This window comes from Megascapheus bottae, chromosome 2, assembly GCF_031878675.1.
Source record: "Megascapheus bottae isolate mThoBot1 chromosome 2, mThoBot2.hap1, whole genome shotgun sequence".
NCBI classification, from domain to species: Eukaryota; Metazoa; Chordata; class Mammalia; order Rodentia; family Geomyidae; genus Megascapheus; species Megascapheus bottae.
In genome coordinates, this window is record NC_143510.1 from 16,026,598 (window position 1) to 16,050,196 (window position 23,599).

General features: G+C 37.9%; 1 protein-coding gene across 2 annotated transcripts in view; it reads right to left on the reverse strand.

Moving 5' to 3' along the window:
* The window catches only part of Cacna2d3 (calcium voltage-gated channel auxiliary subunit alpha2delta 3), an 846,818-nt gene that overhangs the window by 552,303 nt on the left and 270,916 nt on the right, over nucleotides 1–23,599 (reverse strand). For both annotated transcript variants that reach the window (XM_090320869.1, XM_090320861.1), the window contains exon 4: nucleotides 22,955–23,014. In XM_090320869.1, the coding sequence (XP_090176995.1) occupies nucleotides 22,955–23,014 (60 nt within the window). The remainder of the gene's footprint in view (nucleotides 1–22,954; nucleotides 23,015–23,599) is intronic.

A 23,599-nucleotide genomic window follows, 5' to 3' on the forward strand; every position in this document is an offset into this window, starting at 1 on the left:
TACCCCATCCTTCTGTGAGACCATCCCACCAGCTGCAAGCTTTAAGCTGGAATAGCTTGGGCTACAATGAAGATCTATTCATTCCTATTGTTAAGGGAAAATCCCTTTAAGACTGATTTTTTTTCCTTCTCAAAGTAAATGGAGCGTAAATCTGTAAAAAGAAAATCAACTTTACTGAAGGTTAGAAATCTACACTAGATAAGGTAACACAGACTAAATTCATCAAGGAGATGAAGTTTGAGAAGTTACATACGCACAAGTGCGTGTACACAGACACAGACACAGACACACAGACACACACACACACACACACACACACACACACGATGGTTTAAATAAGGCTGACTTTGTTACCCTCTTTCATTTGTATTTTTAGCTAAGTTAGAAAAGTAGAAAGAGATCATCAAGAGGAGAAATGAAGCAAATTTGAATGGACACAGAATACTAAAGGGTAAGAGGTAAAAAGAAAGAGGATGTGGAAGTTCCTGATTTGTATGGGGTCTGACATTTTTAAGGATGCAGGGGGGCAAGGGGGGAGGGGGGAAATCATAAATGGGTTCCCAGTTGCACTGGTGTGAAACTTCAGCGACATCTAGTGGAAGAAAATTGTATGGTGTCTGAAGGCCCTTTAAACTTAAATCAGATCGTGGACTTCAGTATGTCTTCCTATCTTAACATTTATTGCTTGCATAGGAAAAAAAGAAGCTTAAAAAAAAATCCCTGGGCGATCTCTATTTTCTCTATTTACTCTAATAAGTATGCCTAAGTTTAGTCTGAAGATATAATAGGGAAGACATTTTTAAGTTGCTTAGTCAACCTGGCAAATATCACACTTACAAAAGACCTGAGAAAGTCTGTTGTAGACTCTGAAACAGTGGTCGTATTCCATGCGCTGTTGCTCAGATTGATTTAATTCTAGTGGAAGAAGAAAGGGCGGCACGGTAAACAAACACTGAGGTAGTAATTATGTGACTATAGCCAATGCTATTTCACTCCTGTCAAGCACATTATGTTTCAGACATTTTTCAAAATGACTTGACATTTTTTCTATGTGACATGTTTTGGGTTTGATACAGTAAAAACAGCTGGTTGCCTCATGCTGCCTGGAAAATGAAGCAGTGTAGAAATAAGGCTAAGAAGACTTCACTTTGCTGCAGGCCCTATGGAAATCCTGAAAAAGAAGCTGCCTGCCACCATGATTCTACTCAGGAGGCAGGAGTGGAGTGCAGATAGGACAAGGGCTTTGAGGTCCTGTAACCCATGTTCTATCTACTTGATCTTGGCAATGTTGATAATCCGTTCCCTTTCCCCTATGAAGTGCATAAGCCTCCGTACTCCTTCCAGGGCTGTGCCACTTGTGAAATAATCAGCCTAATGTTAAATTTCAATTCCAGTTTAACTGATGATCTGGTGGTGATTCTGCCATTTGATTAAAAGGCTTAGATACTGACGGAGAGTAATTATCAATATATTCTCTCTCACTTTTACAAGTATCTTGATTTGAAAATAAAATTATCTTGAGTTCTTCACTCACAACCTCCACTACAAACATTGCATGCACACCAGAAGCCCCCCTGGCACTCATCTGAAATATTCAAATGAATGGCTACTCTCTGGATAAGATTCTCAAGCGGAAACACTGGATGTTCACTAATTTTAAAAATGTTTTTTTGTTAGCATAATTTGAAAATCTCATTTTTGAAAAATTTTATCAGATACGTATTGATAATCTAGACCCCTGAGGCTTTCTAGCACTCTACAATCCCACAGTGCCATACAGGAAGAATTCCAAGGTCAACCAGGGTAGAATATAGCTTATCCACAAGTGAACAGTCTCCCTATCACAAATTCTGGTAACATGACCTAGAAAGAAGATACCCAGAAAAAACACAGAAAATCTAAGGAGAAAGGGAGGGAGAGGTGGAAGAGAAAGGAAAACAAGAGCTAAGGAAAATCACAAGAGCAGACATGGCTTCTGTATATGGGAAGGGCTACACAGTATCACAGCCTTGAATCTAGAGAGGGTTTAACAGAATAACTTAACAGAATGGAAGTAAATCAAAAGTGAAGATTTTGCCCACACAGGCTTTGCAAATGGACTTCACCACCAACTGTGGATACAAATTATTTTTTAATGGGAAAAAAATCAAAGGATGCATTTATATATGAAGAAAACTATTAAGAATCAGATATGATAGTTAACAAACTCAGTATCTAGCCTATCTTTGAGGCACACACTTTTCACTTCTCAGCCAATTTCACTCCTGCACATTAATGGAGGCTGGTATTTGTGATGGGTTAATGACAGAGCCAGTCAGGAAAGCTGAAACACCATCATTAAGATCACTGGGGAAGAATGGCTCAGCAGGGAGGCTCATCCGAATTAATGTCACCTAAGAAATCATTTTCAATATTCAAAATATTTAAGGGAAGAATTGGTGGAACATTTAATGTGAGAAACAAAACCATTGTGTAACTGATCCCCAAACATCTCAGCCCAGTAAAGGGAGTAAAAGGCAAATATTGTGACAGATCCATAAAGAGCAGTTTATAACAAAGATAGCAAGATGAAAAACACCTAAACAATTTAAAGCTATAAAAACGATTGCCATTTTACGGCAATTTTTATGGCATGCTTAAAAAATTAAATATCTTTTAAGTAAGAGTTTGGTACCTGAATAAAATTTTGCAAGCATCCTTAGCTTCAGAATACAAATCTAGATGCATCTACTTTCTCTCTCCAGAAAAATCTATGATGTGGGGGTACCTTTAGGCTATTTTCTTGCACACAATAATCCAGAAATGAATATATATCTGAAAAGTTGTGCAACATATAGACTCAGAAATCAGACCTAGAAAAACAGCTAACTGACTTTCAGTGTACCATGTAGGTGGCTGATGTAAGACGCGTGCACCTCTGTCTGTCACTGTGTCCCTTTGAGAGCACCCACACTCTGCGAGAGTGTGCCCTGCCTTCCCGCTTGTCTGCTTTTTTGTGTTTTGTTTTGGGGTGTTTTTTTTTGGTCTTCTTTTTACTGTTTGCTTGCTCAATAAAGCTCTGCCAAGTTTTCTTACCATTGTGACTTGTCCAGAAATTCTTATTCTAGGATCTAAGTCAAGGGCCCTAAGTGAAGGGTTCCCACATTCAAAGGGAAACTTTGCCACTGAACCTCATCTCAGCCCAGGGACAGCCTAAAGGCTTCACACCATGGTTAACAAGGTTAGTGGAGCTGCTCCAGGGCAGGAGGCCCGCCAGTCCCTCAGCAGTGGGGCCTGATGGCTTCCCCATGTGAGAAAAGAAAACTACTTTATCTGCATTTCAGAATGAAACATAAACCCACTCTGTGTATGCCAGTTCTGGTATCCTCACAGCTATTCTGATGGAGTTAGCATTTGGGATCCAATCATGCAAAGAGCTGACAGTGATATGATAGAAAATTCCATTTATGAATATATAAAAAAGACTTATGCAAGTATACACAAATGTATTAAACAAAATATGGTAGATTTAGAGGAGAAGTCAAATGAAATAACTGCTTAGAAAGGTTAACTCACAGTCCAACAAAACAAACACCAGGAAAGGGAGATTTAAAGAAGGGGAAGGGAGAGGGGTGGGCAAGATGAATAAAGAGAGGAAAAGAGAAGAATGCAGTCATAAAATTCACTGCATATAAGGTGCCTAGTGAAACATTAAAGAAACTGCCACAAAGGGGAAGTATAATGTAAGTTTTATTTGTGATGAAGAGTAGATAAAGAGCAAAGATTTTGTTTCAGTCTCTTTTATGTCTATAGTCAGTGGTGTGCTATTTGGCAAATCACTTAATGTCTCTGAATTTTAGATTAGCATTTATAAAGCCAAAGGAATGTAATTAAAATCAAAGGAGAATATTTTCAGACATGTCACATGAACCATAAAATTCAAGATCAATACAATACAATTGAAAGGTCATTTAGTTTCATTTACAGCTCTTACCATTCTTAATGCCTTGGTTTGCACTTACTCTTAAAGAACTTAATGGATTAACAAAGCTGTAGAAATAAAAACAAAGTCCCATACTTATAATAGACTATAATAACATACATCAATGTGTCTCACCCTCTATACACACATATATATGTTTGTTTGTGTATACATATGATCTATTAATTAAAGTAGGAAATCTGCTACAACAAATATTTAAATAGTAGCCATCATAGTTCTGTTATCCGCTGTCTGCTATGTTTCATTGTCATTCAGGAACACAACTGAAGTGGCCATTCTAATTATGATCTAGGAAGAGTTCAATTTGGGGCCATGGTTTATATTCAGGCAAATTAGGTGGTGTGTGTGTGTGTGTGTGTGTGTGTGTGTGTGTGTGTGTGTGTGTGTGTGTGTGTGCTGGTACTGGGGCTTGAATTCAGGACCTGGGTGTTGTCCATTAGCTTTTTTGCTCAAGACTGATATCAACCATTTGAGCCAAAGCTTCCCTTTCAGCTTTTTGCAGGTTAATTGGAGATAAGAATTTCCTGGATTTGATATTCAAACAAAAGCCATATAACCAATGATTGTTGTCCTTAATGTACTATGTTGTCTCTCATCTCCTTTGCTGTCCCTTGGGTATCTCATATTGTTACAGTATCTCACTTTGTTATCTGATATATTGAATTTATTTGTATTTGGTTATTTGAAATTTGATAGGGAAGGGGGGAAATCCAAGACGGTTGGGGGCGTGGGGGGGAGGGTAATGGGTACCAAGACATGTGAAAGGGTATCAATGTTTGTGAATTAATGCACCTTCTATCTGGCAAATATCATGTAACCCTTTTACTAATTACAATAAAAAAATAAAAGGAAAAAGAACTGCAAAAAATAAAAAAAAAGAATTTCTTGGATTTTTCTACTCAATTGGCTATTTTACTCCTGATCTAATATCAAGGATTTCAACATATGCCCTCACTTGCTCACAAGGAACTGAGGAAATATCACCTCTGGTTTGACATCTATATTCTAGCTACAAAGGTTTTACTATCAGAAGAAAAGCCTTGGTGGAAAGCTAGAGTGTCCAGTATGATGAGAATTTATTTTCCTCATTTTCCTACTAATGGAAGACATAGTATACTATATGATTTCCATATTATGTAAGATACCAGGTGCATGTGTCTGGCACCTAGCAAGTACTCCAGCGATAGCTGCTATTATCACATTAACATTTCAATTAATAATAATGAATAAGTATGTTATAGTATTAGTATAATACTTGGTTCCTGAAGATATAAAAACACTTATGTGTATCTTTTATGCAGGATTCATTTCCTCAGTCATTAAATGTTGAAATAATACAAACAAAAACAATTCAGAATGTACTAGATATGGATATTGAATTTATATTTGCTTCCTATTATCTGTTGTGAAAATATATCATCACATTGATCAAGATGCATTATGTTCATACACTGCATGAAAATCCCGGCTGTCCCAGACAGCTGCTTGGATCACTTCACTATCAGAGCCCTCTGGTTTACACAGAAGCCAAGGCTTCCAGGACCCTCCTCACAGCCTGCTCCACAGGCCAATGACATCAGTTTTCAGGAACCTGAAAACACAGCCCATCCATTCAATCATTATCAAATAAAAATCTCTAGATGATAACAGCACTAAAGCAAGCTGAGTACAGGATCTGTGAACCCAGGAAGGTCACCAGTACATGAGGCAAGGCAACTTAGACTCCAATTCTCTAGACACTTAGAGAAAAGGCACCAGCTGGGAAGGCAAGCAGAGGCTTATTTAAAACTAGAGTCTGCATATTGAGTCCACTCTCTAGAACCAGAAGCCTGGGGCACCTCTGACTAGAACACAGATGGAAATATCCATGATCAACTTGCATGCCTACAGCCCTTGGTACACAGCACTATACATCATCTCCATGTACAATGCCAATTCAGTGCAGAGTTGGGGCTCACACTTTGCTAGCACCATATTTAGGTGGGATGGGGGGGAGGGAGCTCATTTCTATCTTCACCAGAACCCCTCACGGAGGTTAGGGCCCCCATGCAGAAGAAGAGAATGAAAATGAACTGTTTCAGGCACTGTTGTCAGTGGCTCTGATATCAGGCTTCCTTCTGAGATGACTGCAAGCAAATTGCAGACACAAATGAACCATTACCCCTTAATTCATTTCTTCTTTCCCCCTTATTTTTCTTTTATAATTTAACTTGATTACCCCAAGTGATTTTCTTCCAGAAACCTAAGCATCCCAGATAAGGCTCCTATTCCCTTAGGCCCTGGAATTAACCTCAGGCCCTCTCCAGATGTCACTGACAGATTTGTTCCTTTGTAATAACAAATACAGAGATGCTCATGTAAAATCTGTAGACCTGATTTTCTTCCTAGATTGTATAATATCACCTTGTAAAAATGATTTGAAACTTTTGAAAGTTAACAATCTATTCTGGGCGATGTCCTACTTCATTCCTTTGAGATGTCTAGAATCTCCTTAGGGCTGGACAGCTCTTTAGCCCCTTCCAGCATAGACTTCCATTGTTTGCCTTTGGCTAAATCAACCTGGTGCCTAGGTGCTAATGTTTCTCCAGTCTGACATTTGATATTGTCATTATCAAAATTACTATTGTCAAACTGATGGGTAAAAATGACATCTTGCTGCTTTAATTTGTGTTTTCTTGATTACTAGTGAGACTGAGCATCATTTTTCTGTGCTGGAAGTACATTGTTTTTTAAATGACTGCCTGTTTTCTCCTCTCTTCCTCCTCCCCCTGCCCACGGATCAGGATTTGAACTCTAGTCCATAATTGTGCTAAGCTTGCTTGCTTGCCTGGTGCTCTACCACTTAAGCCACACCTCCAGATCAGCTTTTTTTTTTTTAATCATTATTTTGGAGATGGAGTTTTGCAGACTTTCTGCCCAGGCTGACTTGGAACCTCAATTTATCCGATCTCAGCATCCATTAAAGCCTACTATTATCTCCTGCTATTTTACTGATACTGATGAGCTTTTATTTTTAGAAAACTTTATTTTTAGGGTGATGTACAGAGGGATTATAGCTACGTACATACATAAGGTAGTAAGCACATTTCTTTTGAGTTTTCATTTGGCTATTTTTCTTACTGATATGATAGGTGCTTTTCTGTATCAAACATACTAGCCCTTGCTGCCTGTACTGAAAAAAAACATAATTCTTGAAAATTTCAAAATTAGAAGCATTCTTTTCAGAAGTTCCTAGCACCACAGGCCAGCAGGACCCAGAAAATGTTCCTGACATCACCACAATTGGAGTCTGCAGTGCAAGAACTCCAATTTGTTATCGCCTTTCCCTTTGGAAAACTGTCATTGTCCCAGTATAATAGATGCAGCAAACCACCGTGAGGGACCAGCATAGCCCCAGGGGAATGCTGACAATAATCATTACTAGGTTCAATTAACAGCTTTACAAAAGCAGGGCTCCCTCTGAACCCTGACATGCACACACACAATTAGGAGCAAAGAATAAATTAAAAGCACGTCCTCACTGTCATGTGGACTAATGAGGACAGAGCAGGCCTAATCACATTTTTTAAAGCTATAAGAGAATTATAAAAACAAAGACAATGAACAAAAGGGAGAAGCGATTCCTATGACTCTCAGGGGGTTGGTATGTGCCACCTCTATGCAAATGGAAACCTAGAGAAGGACAAAGCTGACTCCTACAGCCTTCTGAACATCTTCCATCCACGATGCTCTAAAATTTACTCCCTTACATAACGCACCATGCTGAAATGGGAAGTGGCCAAGGGCCCTAAACTGCTCAGTAGTTTGAATCTCCCCTTCTCATATGTATTCATTAAATCATTATTGCCAATGTGATCTGATTCCCAGGCCTCAACAAGATAACCATTAACACTGGCTTCTCTCACAACAGCTCCCTACCCTGACAAAAGAAGCAATGGTGAACCTTTCAAATCTGGGGCAGTTTTCTGCCAGGTTGAAAGGATACATACTAACAACTTAAATCCCAACAGCAGACACACCCAGCTGACCCTTGAAAGCCTCCTTGCTCAAGAGTCAGTGCCTCTGGCCTTTCTATCACCTTTCCACTTAGTCTGCTGATTTTTAGCGCCAGTACTGGGACTTGAATTTAAGGCCTTGAGCTCTCACTAGCTTGGCTTCTCCACTCAAAGTGGCACACTTCTACTTATACCTTCTAGGTGCTGGAAATAAGAGTCTCTGATTTGTCCTCACTTTCTTGAAACATTGATCCTCAGATCTTGACCTGGTGAGTAGCTAGGATGACAGGCATGAGCTTAACAGAGAAAGAGCAGCTAAAGAAAACCAGAGACCACAGGGTATTTGACTCAGTACTTTGTATACCTCTAATTGTTACAGATTTACTGCCTGTGATCACTAGTTTCAAGAGAAATACCTTCTGGTTTTTCCTTTGAAGGTAGAGCCAAGTAAACAATACACAAACAAACCAAGGTATTGACCTGCAGAAAAATTTGTCTTCTATAGCACAGAACACTCAGGGCTTTTGGTATAGGAAGATATAGCCCTTCACAGATTTGCTCCTACAGCCCAAGAACAAGTTCATTGCACCATCATCAGAGCTTAGGTGTCTCTAGTTTCATCTAGACCGTGACCCTAAGAAAAGGAGGTCCTCCTTTGTAAAGGGTGATTCCAGGAAATTATGAAAACAATAGCATCAAATACTGCAAGAGGCAATGTTGTAGTCCAATAGAGCAAGATGATAGAAACCACAGTTCAACTGATTCTGGAGTTTGACTGAAACCTTCCACATTTCTCTGTGCCTTTGTTTTCTAGTCACTTTATTGCAAACACATAACAAAGCAAGGCCAAAGACTGACAAAGTAGAACAAGGGCTCATGAACAAAGGCTATTTGCTAAAAAGCCAAGTTAATCACCATGTCTGGAATGAAACCAAGCAATTTCTGACTGAGGCCTATCACTTCCACCCAGATGCCTGTGGTAATATATTTAAATTGTCTTGTTCTCCATTTCGTCATTCATAAAGTGGTACCTACAATCTCCTCCATTGGTCTGTGGATTAAATTCAATAGTCACAGCTCCCTAAATACAACTTTGATTGGCAGTCTTATAGACAATCTTTAGGTGTCTTGAGTTTGAGTCAAGATCTTGTAATGTTCCTCAAGGAATATGCAGATGTGGACCTGCTAAATTCAGGTCAGTACTCAAAAGTGCATTTTGAGACCTGCAAAGTCCAATATGGATGACTCCAAACCGATGGGGATGCTTCTGATTTTAACCTGACAGCTAATGTTTTCTTTGAAAATGGGATAATTAAAGGTCCCACCTGCCAGATATGAGGAGATTCCTGCCAAAATACTTCTAGCAGAATGGAGGTACTCCTGAAAATTTAAATGATAGAATATGATCCCAGACCACCTACCCTAGAGCTAAATGCCACTTCTAATTAAGAAGGACTCAATATTTTTGGCACAGAGAGATGAAAAGAAGTATAGAATATAAAAATGGTTGGTATTTAATAATGAAGACAATGCATCAGGCAAATTATGAAAGAAATTTCCTGCAAAAGCATTAACGAAATTGGAAAAAGAACATTAAGTGTGTCTTAGAAGTAATCTCTGGTTTGTTTTTCTCTTCTCCTAAATAAATGAACAAGCAAACAAACCTGAATAACTCACTAATCTGCTGTTCCCTCATTGAGAAGAATAGTTCCAGACTTGTACTCTTGTACCTAGATGAAGCCTTTCTCACTGCACACACACACACACACACACACACACACACACACACACACACACACACACAAAGAGCCATAGATTATTAAGATGCCAATCCTGTAGCCCACTCGGGCCCAAAGAAGCTTCAAGTAATTTTGTTGGGGCTTTTTTGTTTTTGTTTTTTTACCTTGGTAATAATACTTTCAACTCTCTTCCTAAATAATCCTACATTTCTCCTTTCAAATATTTATCTCTTTTTCAAATATTTTCTTGAGTGCCAGCTGTATGCCTAAGCTCCAGTGACAGTGACTGATATTGTACCTTGGCTTCCAGAGATCGCAGTCCACAAAGGAGAAAGAAAGGAAATATAGAACCACAAATATAATCAACACCTTTGAATTTCAAAGGTATTGGTCAAATTAATCATCACAAAAATCCTAATGGTTACCCTAAACTAGAATCATCTACTGTACACAACGTAGTAACTACTTTAGGTATGTTAATTAGCCTATAGAAGCCTAGCATCCTGTAAGGAGAGAACTGTCTCCCTAATTACACAGATGAAGAAATGTGACTTCAAGAAACTAAGAAATATTCCTTGGGCCTTATCATTGGTGAAGGGGTAGTGGTAGGATAGTATGGGGGAGTGTCATAATACAAATCCAAATGTTCCTATCATTCTATCACAAATGTTAACCAGCAAACATAAACAGAATGCATCTTCTGTTTCCTGATCATCAGAGAAACTTTTAAATCAGAAAACAAACCATGGCTCATTGCTTTTTCTTGACAGAAAATGTCGCAAAAGCTGTCACAAGATCCCATTAAAAACACCCCTATATGTCAACCCAACTTAAGTGACCTAAGCTTTAATTTCTAGAAAAAATATATTTTTAAAATTCATGGGGACAGTATTTTCTCAGCCACTTGGAACCTTGCAGGAGGAAGGATAAATGATGGATATATTTCTAAGCACATATAATAATTTCCAGCAAAGGTTAATTGTGTTTCGAATGTCTTCAGTGACATAGCAAACTAACGTTTGGAATAGAACAATTCTTTTCAGTTTCAAAGTTAAAGTCTTAAAATTACCCTCAAATGTTTGCCTTTTTCACATTTCTCTTAAGAATTATTTTAAATCTAAAATAGAATTGTTTATAAAGAGAGGTACCTGATGTAATAAAGTAATTTTTCCTGGAAATTTCCCTATTTTTCTATTTTAAAATAAAAAATATGTCTGTGAATGGATTTAATTCTGAGGCTGTTTCTTTTAGGACAATTCTATGTCTGTAGCAGTTACTGAATTCCCAAAAAGAATGACTGCTGAATAGCAGACAGAATGTCCATGTAAAACATCATAATTTCACAAACTTAATTGTAGATCAGGAAGCGAAATCAAGCCAGTCCTAAATCCTTGTTTACTGGGGGCAACACGAAACACAAACTGGAAAGGGACACATTACTTACCAAAGGTTATACAGTTGATTGTAAAACCTTAGGCCTCTGGCTGCTAATGCAAAGACACCATGGGAGAAAATTAATTTTCCCTCTTCATTAATGGCTAACAGCATGAGAAAAGCTGTTTGTTCTATTCTCCCTTCACCCTCTCCTTGTTTTTATTATTGGTTCATTTTGCTATGAACAAGTAAAATGTCACATCAAGGAGTTTCTGTGACAGACTGACTGATGATTTTCAAAGGTACATTACCTATGTTAGAAGTACACCTTCAAGTAGACACAGAGATTCAGTCACAACCTCAAAGCACACACATTTATCCTGTGTAGCTCACCCATCCCTGAGGCTGGCTCTGTGTCCTTTTGAGGACTGTTAAAGAGACATCTATGGGTGTGGTAGTCATAAATTGCTGGCAGTGGAGACCTAAATTATAAGAGTGTGCTTTCCTTCCAGTTCTTTTGCTTTCCAATTTTAGAAAATTCTTTTCAATATAACTACAGATGTCTATAAAATAATGTGATAAACATACATATAGTAGGATAATCATATAATTAATTTTGCTCAGAATTAGTATAGTTATGTATTTTAACTGTATAATATGACAAGAATAATTTGGGTGAGGAAAATTAATAAATTCATGAGCTATTGCAAGCAACAATAAAAGTCACTTTCACTTAAAAGCTACCATTAGCATATGAAAAAGTGTTTGGACCTTAAAGCAATAATTGAGTTGTCCCTGATTAAGCCAAATTCATTTTAAGAATCAACTTTTTCTAAACACAAGCAAACAGATGGCAACTATACAAATTATTAACATTGTTAATTTTATGATACCAGTCAGTGGTGGGTTTTAGTAATGGTATTACCATTATGGATGTCAATTATTATAACAAATATTTGTGGGCATTCTGCTAGATATCAAGTGCCTGCTCTCATGGAGCTTATATTGTGCTGGAGAGAGAGATAAACAACAATTAAAAAACTGGGAGTTTGAATCTGTGAAGAAGGAAAAAAGCAACAGAAGCATTCTAAAAGAATTCTTTTTGAATTGCTTGATAGACTTTTGAGTAATTAAGGACAATCTTCATAATAAACTAATCTCCTTGCAGATTGTGCCTAGTGCAAATTAAGGTCAATGTTACAACAGAAGCAATATAGCTTACTGAATGATCTTTGGAGCCAGACAGAATTGGGTTTAAATTTTTGTTTATCCAATTATGATAGCCCATCACTTGGCTTTCATCTTCAGTTTTTCCATATGTAAAACATATACCACACCATATACCACTATCAATCTTATAAGACTGCAAGGACAAGGTAAAGTGAAATAATGCTTGTGAGGCATGTATGCTTCTGCCTGCACTCAATATTTCTGAGAATCATGTCCATTAAATTAATACTTGTGCTTATAGATTATTAGTATTAACCAAAAAAGAGACATCTCCTAAAGTAGCTAATAATAAAACATGTTAATTTCAACAAATTGAGATTACCATGCCAAAGACAAATGCTTGGAGCTATTATATTATACCAATGTATATTAAAACGGACCAAAGGTAGAAAAGGTAACAATTAATCCATCTATGCATAGGTGCTTGCTTTGTTGACAGGGTCTTTTGAGGGCTGGAAAATTTCTTCTGAGTTTTCTGCCTTGTTTTCTGGATTGTCACCAGATTCAAGATTTACTTTAAAAAATTGAAAGGTAGGGGCCGGGAGTTTGGCCTAGTGGTAGAGTGCTTGCCTAGCATGCACGAAGACCCCGGTTCAATTACTCGGTACCACATACATAGATAAAAGCCAGAAATGGTGCTGAGGCTCAAGTGGTAGAGCTCTAACCTGGCGAAAGTCCAAGGGCAGTGCTCAGGCCCTGAGCTCAAGCCCATGACTGGCAAAAAAAAAAAAAAAAAATTGAAAGGTAGTTGGCAAATCCCTAGAACATAAGGTACTTGGAGAAAAATAAGCAAACTAAGGACATTCCTGTAATTGCTAAAGACATTGCCAGAGAAAGATTTCAAGGTAATTTCTGAGTATGCCAATGACCTCTGTAGTCAGACAGTTTAATGAAAGACACACAGGTTTCTGAAAATGTTCTGTGAGATTCTAAATAATGATTAGCAGAATCATGAGGTTTTTATCTCCCATGATTACAGACAGATATGACAAGAAATCCTTGGTGTCCCAAATGCCCCCATTAAGAACTAACCAATTTAAAAGAGAAGAAAAAAAAGAACTAGCTGATGTCTGAAACATCACAAGCATCCCGTGAATGGGGAAATAATAAAATAAAATTGTTTGGAAATTTGAATATTTAATAAAGTTTAAACTGCTAATGTGTTCTGTGTTTTAAATGTCTTATTCAAATCAAATGTGTTTTAGGTAGATATTTATTTACATTAAACATCCTCAGAGTGGCCACAGTAGCTCACGCCTGTAATCCTAGCTACTCAGGAGGCTAAGACCCGAGCATCAAGGTTCAAAGCCAGCCTGGGCACAAAAGAACCTGAGACTCTTATCTCCTATGGTAGGGAAGTAGCCTTGAGCTGAGGAGCTCAGGGACAATGCGCAGGCCCAGGGGTAGGATGGTAGCCTTGAGCTGAAGAGATCCCTATAGAGCCCAGGCTGAGATCAAGTCCATGACCCACCAAAAAAAAGAAAAAAACAAAACAAAACAACAAAAAAACCATCCTCAGGATTGAGAAGGCAAACAGAAACCAGGAGTTAAAAGGATTACCAAAGAACCAATGACTTTGGTAGGAAAGAAGATGCATTCTAAGGAAACAATCTTTCTTTATTTTCCCCACAGGAGGAAAATTGAAATTTAATGTCATACTTTGTGGTTTCTTCCTGTATTTAGATATATAAGAGGCTGATGATTAAATTTTTCTTAGACCAACATTTTTCTTAATGTACTTTGATGTTCATGTAAATGTATTGTATGTAATTAGACAATTTAAATATATATACATATCAGAAAAAACACATTGAATGATGAAATAGTTACAAAAAATAGCAATAAAATCATATTTTCCTTAAATTTAAGTTTGTTTGCATTTCTTACTTTTTCTATGTATATGCAAGTCTAGTTTATATACTTAATTTGTATACATATGCATACAATTAATATGTACTGAACAATCTTTATTTCTATAAACAATGTTACCCAGAAATTGAAGCATACATGGTCATAATAGAGAAAAAAATAATAACAAAAAGATCCTAACAATGGAGTTTTATCATTTGTATATTTTTGGTGCAATTAGAGATTTATTTTTTAAAAAGAGCCAAAAAATTTAAACATATATATGTATAAGTAGCAAGGATTTATTTTTCTGTTGTGGAAAGATAACATGAGCAAGTACACACTAATTTTGAAGGGATTAAGCAATGGCCATCTTTCCAGGTGAAATATAAAATAAAATGACTGCTTAAGGACCACCACTACTAAAGCCACAGCACCACTTATGGGCTTTTCCTATGTATGTGGTACCAAGGAATCGAATCTTTGTGCATGCTAGGTAAGCACGCTACCACTAGGCCTTGCTCCTGGCCCAGCACATGAGTTTTTAATTATATGTTAAATTAAGCCACAAAAGAATATGTAGGTGAGTAAAATTAACAGGACAAGAAATGATAAGCATCATTAAAGAGATAAAAATAAAGTGCCACTGGAGTTTTCAAAAGACCAAATTTAATTAAAAATGTAGTCAGTAATCAAATTGGCTATAATTTGCAAATCAGGAATCCTCTACAATATAAAATGAAAGCTCCCATTGGGCAAGACCAGAATAGTTTTTTGCATAATGAGACTCAGGAAAGAGAATAACAAGGAAAAAGCTGATTAACATCAGATTATGTTTTTTTAAGGGTTAAAACAAAGGAAATTTCTTACTATGCTAACTAGGGTAAACTAGAATCTTGCTTTCACGAAAAAACTGCTTTGCTTTGGGATCTGTCAGGTGCCTTAAAGATCCAGTTCGATTAGTGCATTTTACATGAGTGCATCCATTTTGGTTTGGTTTGGTCTGGTTTCTTTGGGCCTAATGCCAAAGTTTAATCCAAAAGAGTGGCCTTCCATAATTCTTTTTTTCAAAATAGGTCAAAATTAAGAAAGATTATTATATGGAAAGCAAATTAAATAAATTATTTTCATACAAATCCCAATTGAAAATTAAAATAAATAAATTCATGGAAATAGAGCTATTATTAATAAATATGTTTTCTGTGTTTGGAGTGATTTCTCCTGGCTCTGGTAGTGTTAAATGTAGAAACTCAATCTAGCACTCTTCTCTGTGGAGACTTATCCCAAGGTCTCCTAAGCTCGTAGACTTAGGTGAAACCTTGTCCTTTATCATGGTATAAAGAGAAAGGTCTCTTTCATAGCATCCATGATGACTGAAATTTTATGTCAGGGTGTCTATAACGTCTATCTGCCCTCTTAGATCATGATTTCTAAGAGAGAGAAAACACTGTTCAGCTCAAGGCCATATCCTCATTATCATACCTGATGCACATCCATTCATCTAATGAATGAATCTCAGGCAATATAGAAAAGAACTTAGCTATCTTTTAGACAGCATAAGCACATTCTTTCTTCTATGAGCAAATAAATTATAGTAGCAAATTCTTGAGCACATAAATGGCCCATTTGTGATTGTAAATGCTAGAATCTACATTTCCAGGTCTCCATGCCAAAGTTGTCTTTGTTAGATCAAGTTGAGGTTCTATGAGTAGTCAGTCCCTTTTTCCAAGTCAGGACATGAGCATAACAAGTACCCACCAATTAACTGAATAAAACACAACTCAGAGTTATGACACTGGTTTTATTTCAATCTATAATATCTATTCTATCGCACTCATATGAAGAGTATGGAGTGGAGGATTTAATAACTGAGAAATGACTTTGATATGGAAACATTCACACTTCAAGATTCCTTGGAAACTATTTACACATCACTTGTATGAATAAATGATACTGGCATGGGTGCTAACTAAAACAAAACAAAACCTGGTGACCCCTTGCCAAAGTGATACAAACAAAAATATAAAGGGTGTGTTTCCATCAGTTAGATGAGGAAAGAATGGCTTTATTTGAATACAGTGTGAAATTCATTCTCTTTTCTTTTATTTCTCTTATAGACATAACCTTTTGTCATTTGTTTCTGCACAAAAGCCAATTAGCTATCTCTGAGAAACACCATTTCTCTTCTGGGGCCTGGGTCTCCCTTGTTCCTCCTACCCACTGATATGTGAAAGTGGAAAGTAATGAATCCAGCTTGGCAGAAACAAAGGAAATGTGGAGAAGACAACCCTGTCCTCCACTCATTTCCTTCCTTTCCTCATGTGTATGACATAGAAATTCTACAATTTTCCCTAGGACAAGAGCCTCACTTTATAGCAGGGAAACAGCTGTCCAGTCTGGATGAAGAAGGGCTCTCCTGCTATTTGCCTTTCCATTGTCCTTTCTAACTTTTTTGATTGCTGCTGCTGCTGCTGCTGCTACTGGTGGTAGTACTGGGGTTTGAACTTAGGGTCTCAATGATTGTCAGGCAGACACTTTCCACTTGAGCCACAAAGTCCTGGCCTTTGTCCTGTCTCTTTCCTCCTAACACTTCCTCTTCTCAGTGGCTAATATGACAGGTTGCAAAGTGAATGCTTCACTCCTCAGGCATTCTGTTTCTCCACCTTGGGTCTTCATTCAAAGCTTCAAACAGCAGTTGCAAGGTGAGCAAGTGGAGAAGCTGTTCCAGGGTCTACCAGTGGTCATCCTAGCTCAGAGGATTTCAGGCCATTGTATTTGCAGAACAGGCACATGCAGTGAGGACAAGGAGGGCGCATTCAGGACACTGTATTGTATCCTGCTTGTTATCCCTCGGAATGTCACCAGGCTTTTAATTTTTTTTCTATTACTTTCAAGACAACAAAGAAAAATTATTATCGAAAACTCAGTAATGGAAAAACCTTCTGTAGTATATACAATGCAATACAGTTTTTTTTTCCTGTGCACAACTTCTGAGCAATTGGCACTTATTTGAGACAGCTTTCAAAGAAAATATGTTTGCAGTTCAAAGATAAGCAGGTTTTTAGTAAACTGTCAAGAAAACTTCTTTTTTTTCCTCTCTCACTGCCAGTGGGGCTGGGGGACAATGAGTAAGAGGAAAGACATTCTGAGTTCACAAGAAGTGCAGATTTAGCTTTCTGCAAATTTACCCATAGGTATTCAAGGCTTATGTTCTCCTCTTCTTGTCCCCTGAACTTGTTTTTTTCATTACAACAAAGACAAAACAGATAATGCAGACATAGATTGTTTTTCTGATAATTTAGTTTTCATTATAATTGATAATCTTTTAATCAACTCCTGTTAATTCACATTATAAAATTTTGTGAAGGATAGATGTTATTTTTGATAGAGTATGTAAACATCAATTGTGAAAGAACATTGTCCTAATGGAGGCATCAATAAATAAAAATGAAACCAAGATAACGCCAAAGTAGAACCCTGATGCCACCAGAAACAGGGTCAAACTGGAAGGTTTAACTTCAATCCATAAGGAAGTTGTTTAGCCAATTAAGATGAAGCAGGTTTGATTTCTATAGAAGACTCTAAGTTTTATTTTGTTCATACATGCTGCCTATCCAGAGACGATATTTTGCCTCTTTTCCAAGATAATTTTTATTAAGAACTAACAATCAAATGTTATATTTAAGGCCCTTACAGAGGATAGTAAATGTTAAGGCCATGAGCTCACAAGTGAAAAAGTTAAACCTCTGGAACTACTATAAGAGAAAGCTAAGTGGAAAATTAAAATGCTGGCAATAAAAAAAGGTGCAGGGGGGGGCGGGACAAATTTTGATGATTCTTTCAGTAAATGGCAAATTCCTATTTTTGGCAGTACTGGGTTTTACTCAAGGTATTATGCCTACCAGGTTGATATGCTACCACTGAGACACAGCTCCAGCCCTTTTTTTTTGCTTCTGGCTGTTTTGAGATACATTCTACCAGGGATGTAATTGTCCTAGTTTATGCTTCCCATCATCACTGGGATGACAGGCCCATGCTATCCACACACAGTTTCTTTTATTTTGATGGAGTCTTGAGGTACTAGAACCTTAATCTTCCCCTATCACAGACTCCCATATAGTTGAGATGTCAGGGGCTCACCACTCCACTTTACTATTGGTTAGGAAAGGGGCCTCAGAAAGCTGATCTTAGCCTTGTCCCTACCCTGCCCAGTAGCTAGGATTATAGGCATGTGTTGGGGCCTAGCCTCCATCTCTGAGGCCTGATTCTGGCTCAGCTGCAATTAAAGGGCTTTGTCTAGGCATTCGGTCTTTTGCATACCTCTCTTAAGGCATCTCTGTGTACGTGACTCGATTGAACCCCCCGCAGTTTCGCGGGTCTCGCAGCAGCTCAAGTCTCGCGCGCTTTCCTGCACCTGTCCTGCCCAGTACCTGAAAGCCCCACCCAGACCCTTAGTGGTAGCACAGAGGCCCTCTTCCTATTGGCTAGCTTCCCAGTGCCCACCTTCTCCTACCCTAACAGTATATAACTAATTGTCTGACGAAATAAAGAGGAGAGCATCAGGAGAGCATCAGAGAGAATGAGAGATCAGCAGAGATCAGCAGAGAGATCTGATGCGCTTTCATGGTTAACACTGCTTCTGACTCAGCGTGGTTTTTTCTTCCCCGGTGATTGGGGGAGGGCTGGGTCTTCGACACTTACCATCTTGCTCGGCTCCCGGGGGACTACAGGCTGGCCCTGTGTGTCCCTCCCCGTTCCCTGTTGCTGCCCCGGAGAGGAGGGGAGCAACAGGCATGTGCTACCACACCCACTCAAAGCCTTCATTTTTAAAGTACTTGAATGCCACAACAGTATGCCATCCATTTTAGATGGGAGTCTTATTTATTTATTTTTCAGTAGGAAAACAGATTCGTTTTCTCTGCTCTTCCTGCTGTAACAGTTCAGAGTCCTTCTTGGTGTTACCACACAATGAGCAGATGGTACCTGAGACTTTTTTTAAAATAAAAAACAATCCTCTGGCAGGGTTATGAAGAGGTCAGTGGCACCCATATTAACAATTGATCAGCTCTAATGGACCATCAGAGCAATAAACTCAGAGCCAGTGCACAGGCCTGCTACTTCTGTAATAGCAACGGGCTGACACCCAGGCTATTAGAAGAGTTGCACTTAATAGCATTGGAGCTTCAGCAGCTTTGAAACCTTCATCTAAGCACAGATGGGTTCTCTGATGCACGTCCATTTTGTCAAAGGTCTCTCTTTTATAGGTTTTTACCAAAGTGCACAGAGTTTGCTCTGACCATGAGATTTCACCCAGGACTGAGGTCTGGATAGTGAGTGACATTCCATAATACTGACAGTTTATAGCAACATCTCTCTTGTGTTCAGATGTCAATGATACCCTCTGATAGTTTCCTGTTCACATATAGAAGAGGAGGTCATAATGGATTCCCCTTTCTTGTTCCCCAGAGAACCAACACTAGAGACTTGTTTTCTCAGGTTCATGTTTTTCAATCAAGATAAATCTTAACACTGCATATGTGTTTATACCTTCATGTTGCACAAGAGGGAATCAATTGTGTAGCACAAGGATTTTTAAGTAATGCTTCAATGATAGGAAATGAGAATATTCTTGGATGGAAAAAAAGTAACAAATAAAAAGTATATATTAGTTGAACTAAAACCCTGAATGTCTTTCCTCTGCTGATGCATAATCCTGTAAAGTCTAACATCTCATCCCCTTCCCATGTTTCATCACACCTATGCTTCAGTAGACAATTTATCTCAGTTAAATTATGAATGCTAGAGTTATAAGAACCATAGTCCCATATAGTCCAGACTTAAACAAGTTCTCCTTCTTTTGCAAGTTCCTTCCAGCCTGACCAGTGAATCCAAACCTTGGTCCAAGAAAAATCAAGACCAGAAGGACATTCTCTAACATAATCTCCGCATAGGGGTCAAAATCAGGTAACCCCCAAACTGATATGACATTAATATCAATGTACTGTTTATCTTCAATCTCTCTTTCTAGATTAAGACCCTATTTCAGAATCACACATTACATTTAATTGACATGTTACCTTAAGCTCTTTTAATTATAAAATGTTCTCAATTTCCCTTTCTCTTACCCCCCTCTCTCTGTCTCTCTCTCTGTCTCTGCCTGTCTCTGTCTCTCTGTCTCTGTCTCCCTCTCATTCTCTTCTCTTCTTTCTCCAGTCAGGTGCAGCCCTGGGAAGGTACCAAATTCATGACATTCCTGTTCTTGCCTCAGTTTTCCCAGTGTTGGGATTATAGGATTACAGGTAGGTACCACTGGATCCAGCTAATTGGTTTTTTGAACTTGATGATTTTAAAGAAATTTCAAAATGTTCCTCGACCTAAATTAGCTAATGCTTTATCATGATTATGTATGGGGTACACATTTGGGTAAGAATTCTACCTACAAGGCAATGTATTTTTCCATTTCATCACACCCAGAGGAACTTGATATTACTCTCTCACACTGGTGTTAGTAACTTTGATTGCCAGTTTCAGGTGATAACTACCGAAGTTTTTCCACAGTAAGGCTAGTATTTGTTTTGCTTCATCATTAATAAGTTAGTTGTGGGCAAATACTATACTTGGAAATTAGATATACCCTGCTGCTCATCAATTGTTGTCCATCAGTTTCAGTTTCTCCCATTGGAGATCCTTGCCTGAAGTCACTATTACCTAAGGGTCCAACTCTCTCATTTTTCCCATATGTATTTAATGGCTTTCTACTGCAAAAGCATTCCCTCCTCATTTATTTATGTTGTGACCTATTTATCTTTTGACTTATTTATCTGAGTAGACTGATGGATTATTACTTCATTCATTGCTATACTCTTGTTTAAAGTTAATTTGAATTAAGCATCTTTTTTTTTTTTTGGCCAGTCGTGGGCTTAAGCTCAGGGCCTGAGCACTGTCCTTGGACTTTCTCAAGGCCAGAGCTCTGCCACTTGAGCCTCAGCACCATTTCTGGCTTTTTTCTATGTATGTGGTACCGAGGAATCGAACCCGGGTCTTCATGCATGCTAGGCAAGCACTCTACCACTAGGCCATACTCCCAGCCCTGAATTAAGCTTCTGTAAAACCACAATATTCCATAAAAGAACATCGATTCCCAGGGAAATGAAACCATTTTCCTAACAATACATTCAAGAGGCTCAAGAGGCCATCTTTACATTTACAAAAGTGCTTCCTGATACTTCGATTATATCATTAAATCCCTATGAACTGTTGTAGGAAGTTCAGACCCCTGAAGACCAGGTTTTCTGGAGATAAATGTAGCCAGTAAATGAAGCAACCATGTAAGCACAACTCTAGAAAGACAAAATTTTTGCTATATTGTGAGATCTTCTTGCTGTCCTTGTCTTGCCCAAATATACCCTCTCCTAATGTTATCCACTGCCTCTTACTATAAATGATTACACTCCTCTACCAAGTACTCTTTTTCTATAGCTATTCTCTCTTACTTTGTGAGGCCTAGGAGTATGACTAAGTCTGGGTTATATCACCAATACTTACCAGTTTCTCTTAACCCTGAGCACACATTGGCAAATATTCCCTTTATTAAATTTTCATCAATTATCCTATTTGAGTGTCCATTCCATTATCCACAAGGCAAAAACTACATATGGAAATGGTAACAGGAGATGCACCCACAGCAGAGACATAGCTAAAAGCTTTTTTTTTTTGTATTGTCATCATTGTTTTGTACTTAAAGCCTTATGTCTGTTTGTATCTTTTCCAAATAAATGAAAGCATAGCAAAATAAACATTATTTCCTAATGGTGAACACATGTCACCAAAAGAGATATAGTCGCAAAATGCAGGCTTAACGATTAATGTTTGTTCCTTCAGTTTATCTAGCTGTGTGAAAAAGCCACAAATGACAACTTTCTTTCAGAAAAGAAAGTAAGTTCTTTCAGAGAAAGCCCACAGAAATATTCAAGTATTGTTCCATTCCCTTGTGGCCTTTTGCTATAATTTCTGTATTCATCAATATCTAAATATTTCTTAACCAAACACAGTCTGCCAGGATTGGCTACAAAATGAATAGCAAGAAATTTATTAAATAAATTTTAATTTTAGATATGGAGATCATTTAACATTTAAGGCTGGAGCTCTACCACTTAAACCACATCTCTATTTCTATATTTTTTGCTGGATAATTAAATATGAGTCACTCAGATTTGTTTTCCCAGGCTTGCTTCAATGATCCTCAGATCTCAGCCTTCTGAGTAGCTAACATTGAAGATGTGAGGCTCTAGCACCTGAGTATTTTATCTTTTTTTTTTTTTTTTGCCAGTTGGGCTTGAGCTCAGGGCCTGAGCACTGTCATTGGACTTTCTTGAGGATAGAGGTCTACCACTTGAGCCACAGCATAATTTCCAGCTTTTTTCTATATATGTGGTACCGAGGAATTAAACTGGGGTCTTTGAGCATGCTAGTCAAGCACTCTACCACTAGACCAAACTCCCTGCCCTTATTTTATCATTTTTATCATTGAAAACATTGGTGATTACTATCAGTGGTTGATCTAATTCCCTAAACATTAGACAAATGTTCATTGAAATTTGGCTACATACATGTAAGTGGAATTATCCATTCTAACTGCCACTGACAGCAAAGGGTTGAGGTTAACATCCCTTCCTTTACTAGAAAGAGGCACATTCATTTCCAGCTCAATACCATCATTGCACAACTCGGTGTCTTCCAATTACTGAAATAAACAAAACAACACAACTCAAATGATAACCAGTTACCTGCAGGTCTGCATCAAATTCATGTTTCAGGTGTGCCTCTTCTGCAGCCTCCACAAGACGCTGAAAAGACAGAAGACAACATCAGAATTGAAGCGTAGGCCCCATCTAACATAAGGTAAAAAGACGGGGGTTGGCCCAATATTTTGTCCAAAAGAACAAAAGGTTTGTCTAAAACAGGGAAAGTTTGCCTCAAGATATACACATAGAGGTATGTTGCCTGTGTTCTCTTGAAATGGAAAGTAATCCCATCTGTATGGAGATTAGTTTCTGCCTTTATCATTCAACTATAACCCTACCAATAAATATTGTTATGTGTGTAACTATAAGCACATATATGTTCTGGATTCATTTTATAACAATTCATTCTCTAGCTCTTAAGGCCCAATGCAGGTCTAAAACTTACCTATTCCTAGAATTGGGTTTTCTGTAGGCATAGAATGCCATTTGTCAACATTTTTTTAGTTGAACTAAGTATGGCTATAAGTGGATTAAGGTGCATCTCCATTGGTTTGGAAAATAATAGCTGTTTTAATTTCCTCAGCCATTCATAATTAACTCTTACTGCACTGCTCTCATATATCAAGAATAGGCATTTATATTTTATGGTACATCAATGCCATTTTAACCATCTTCAATCCCATAAGG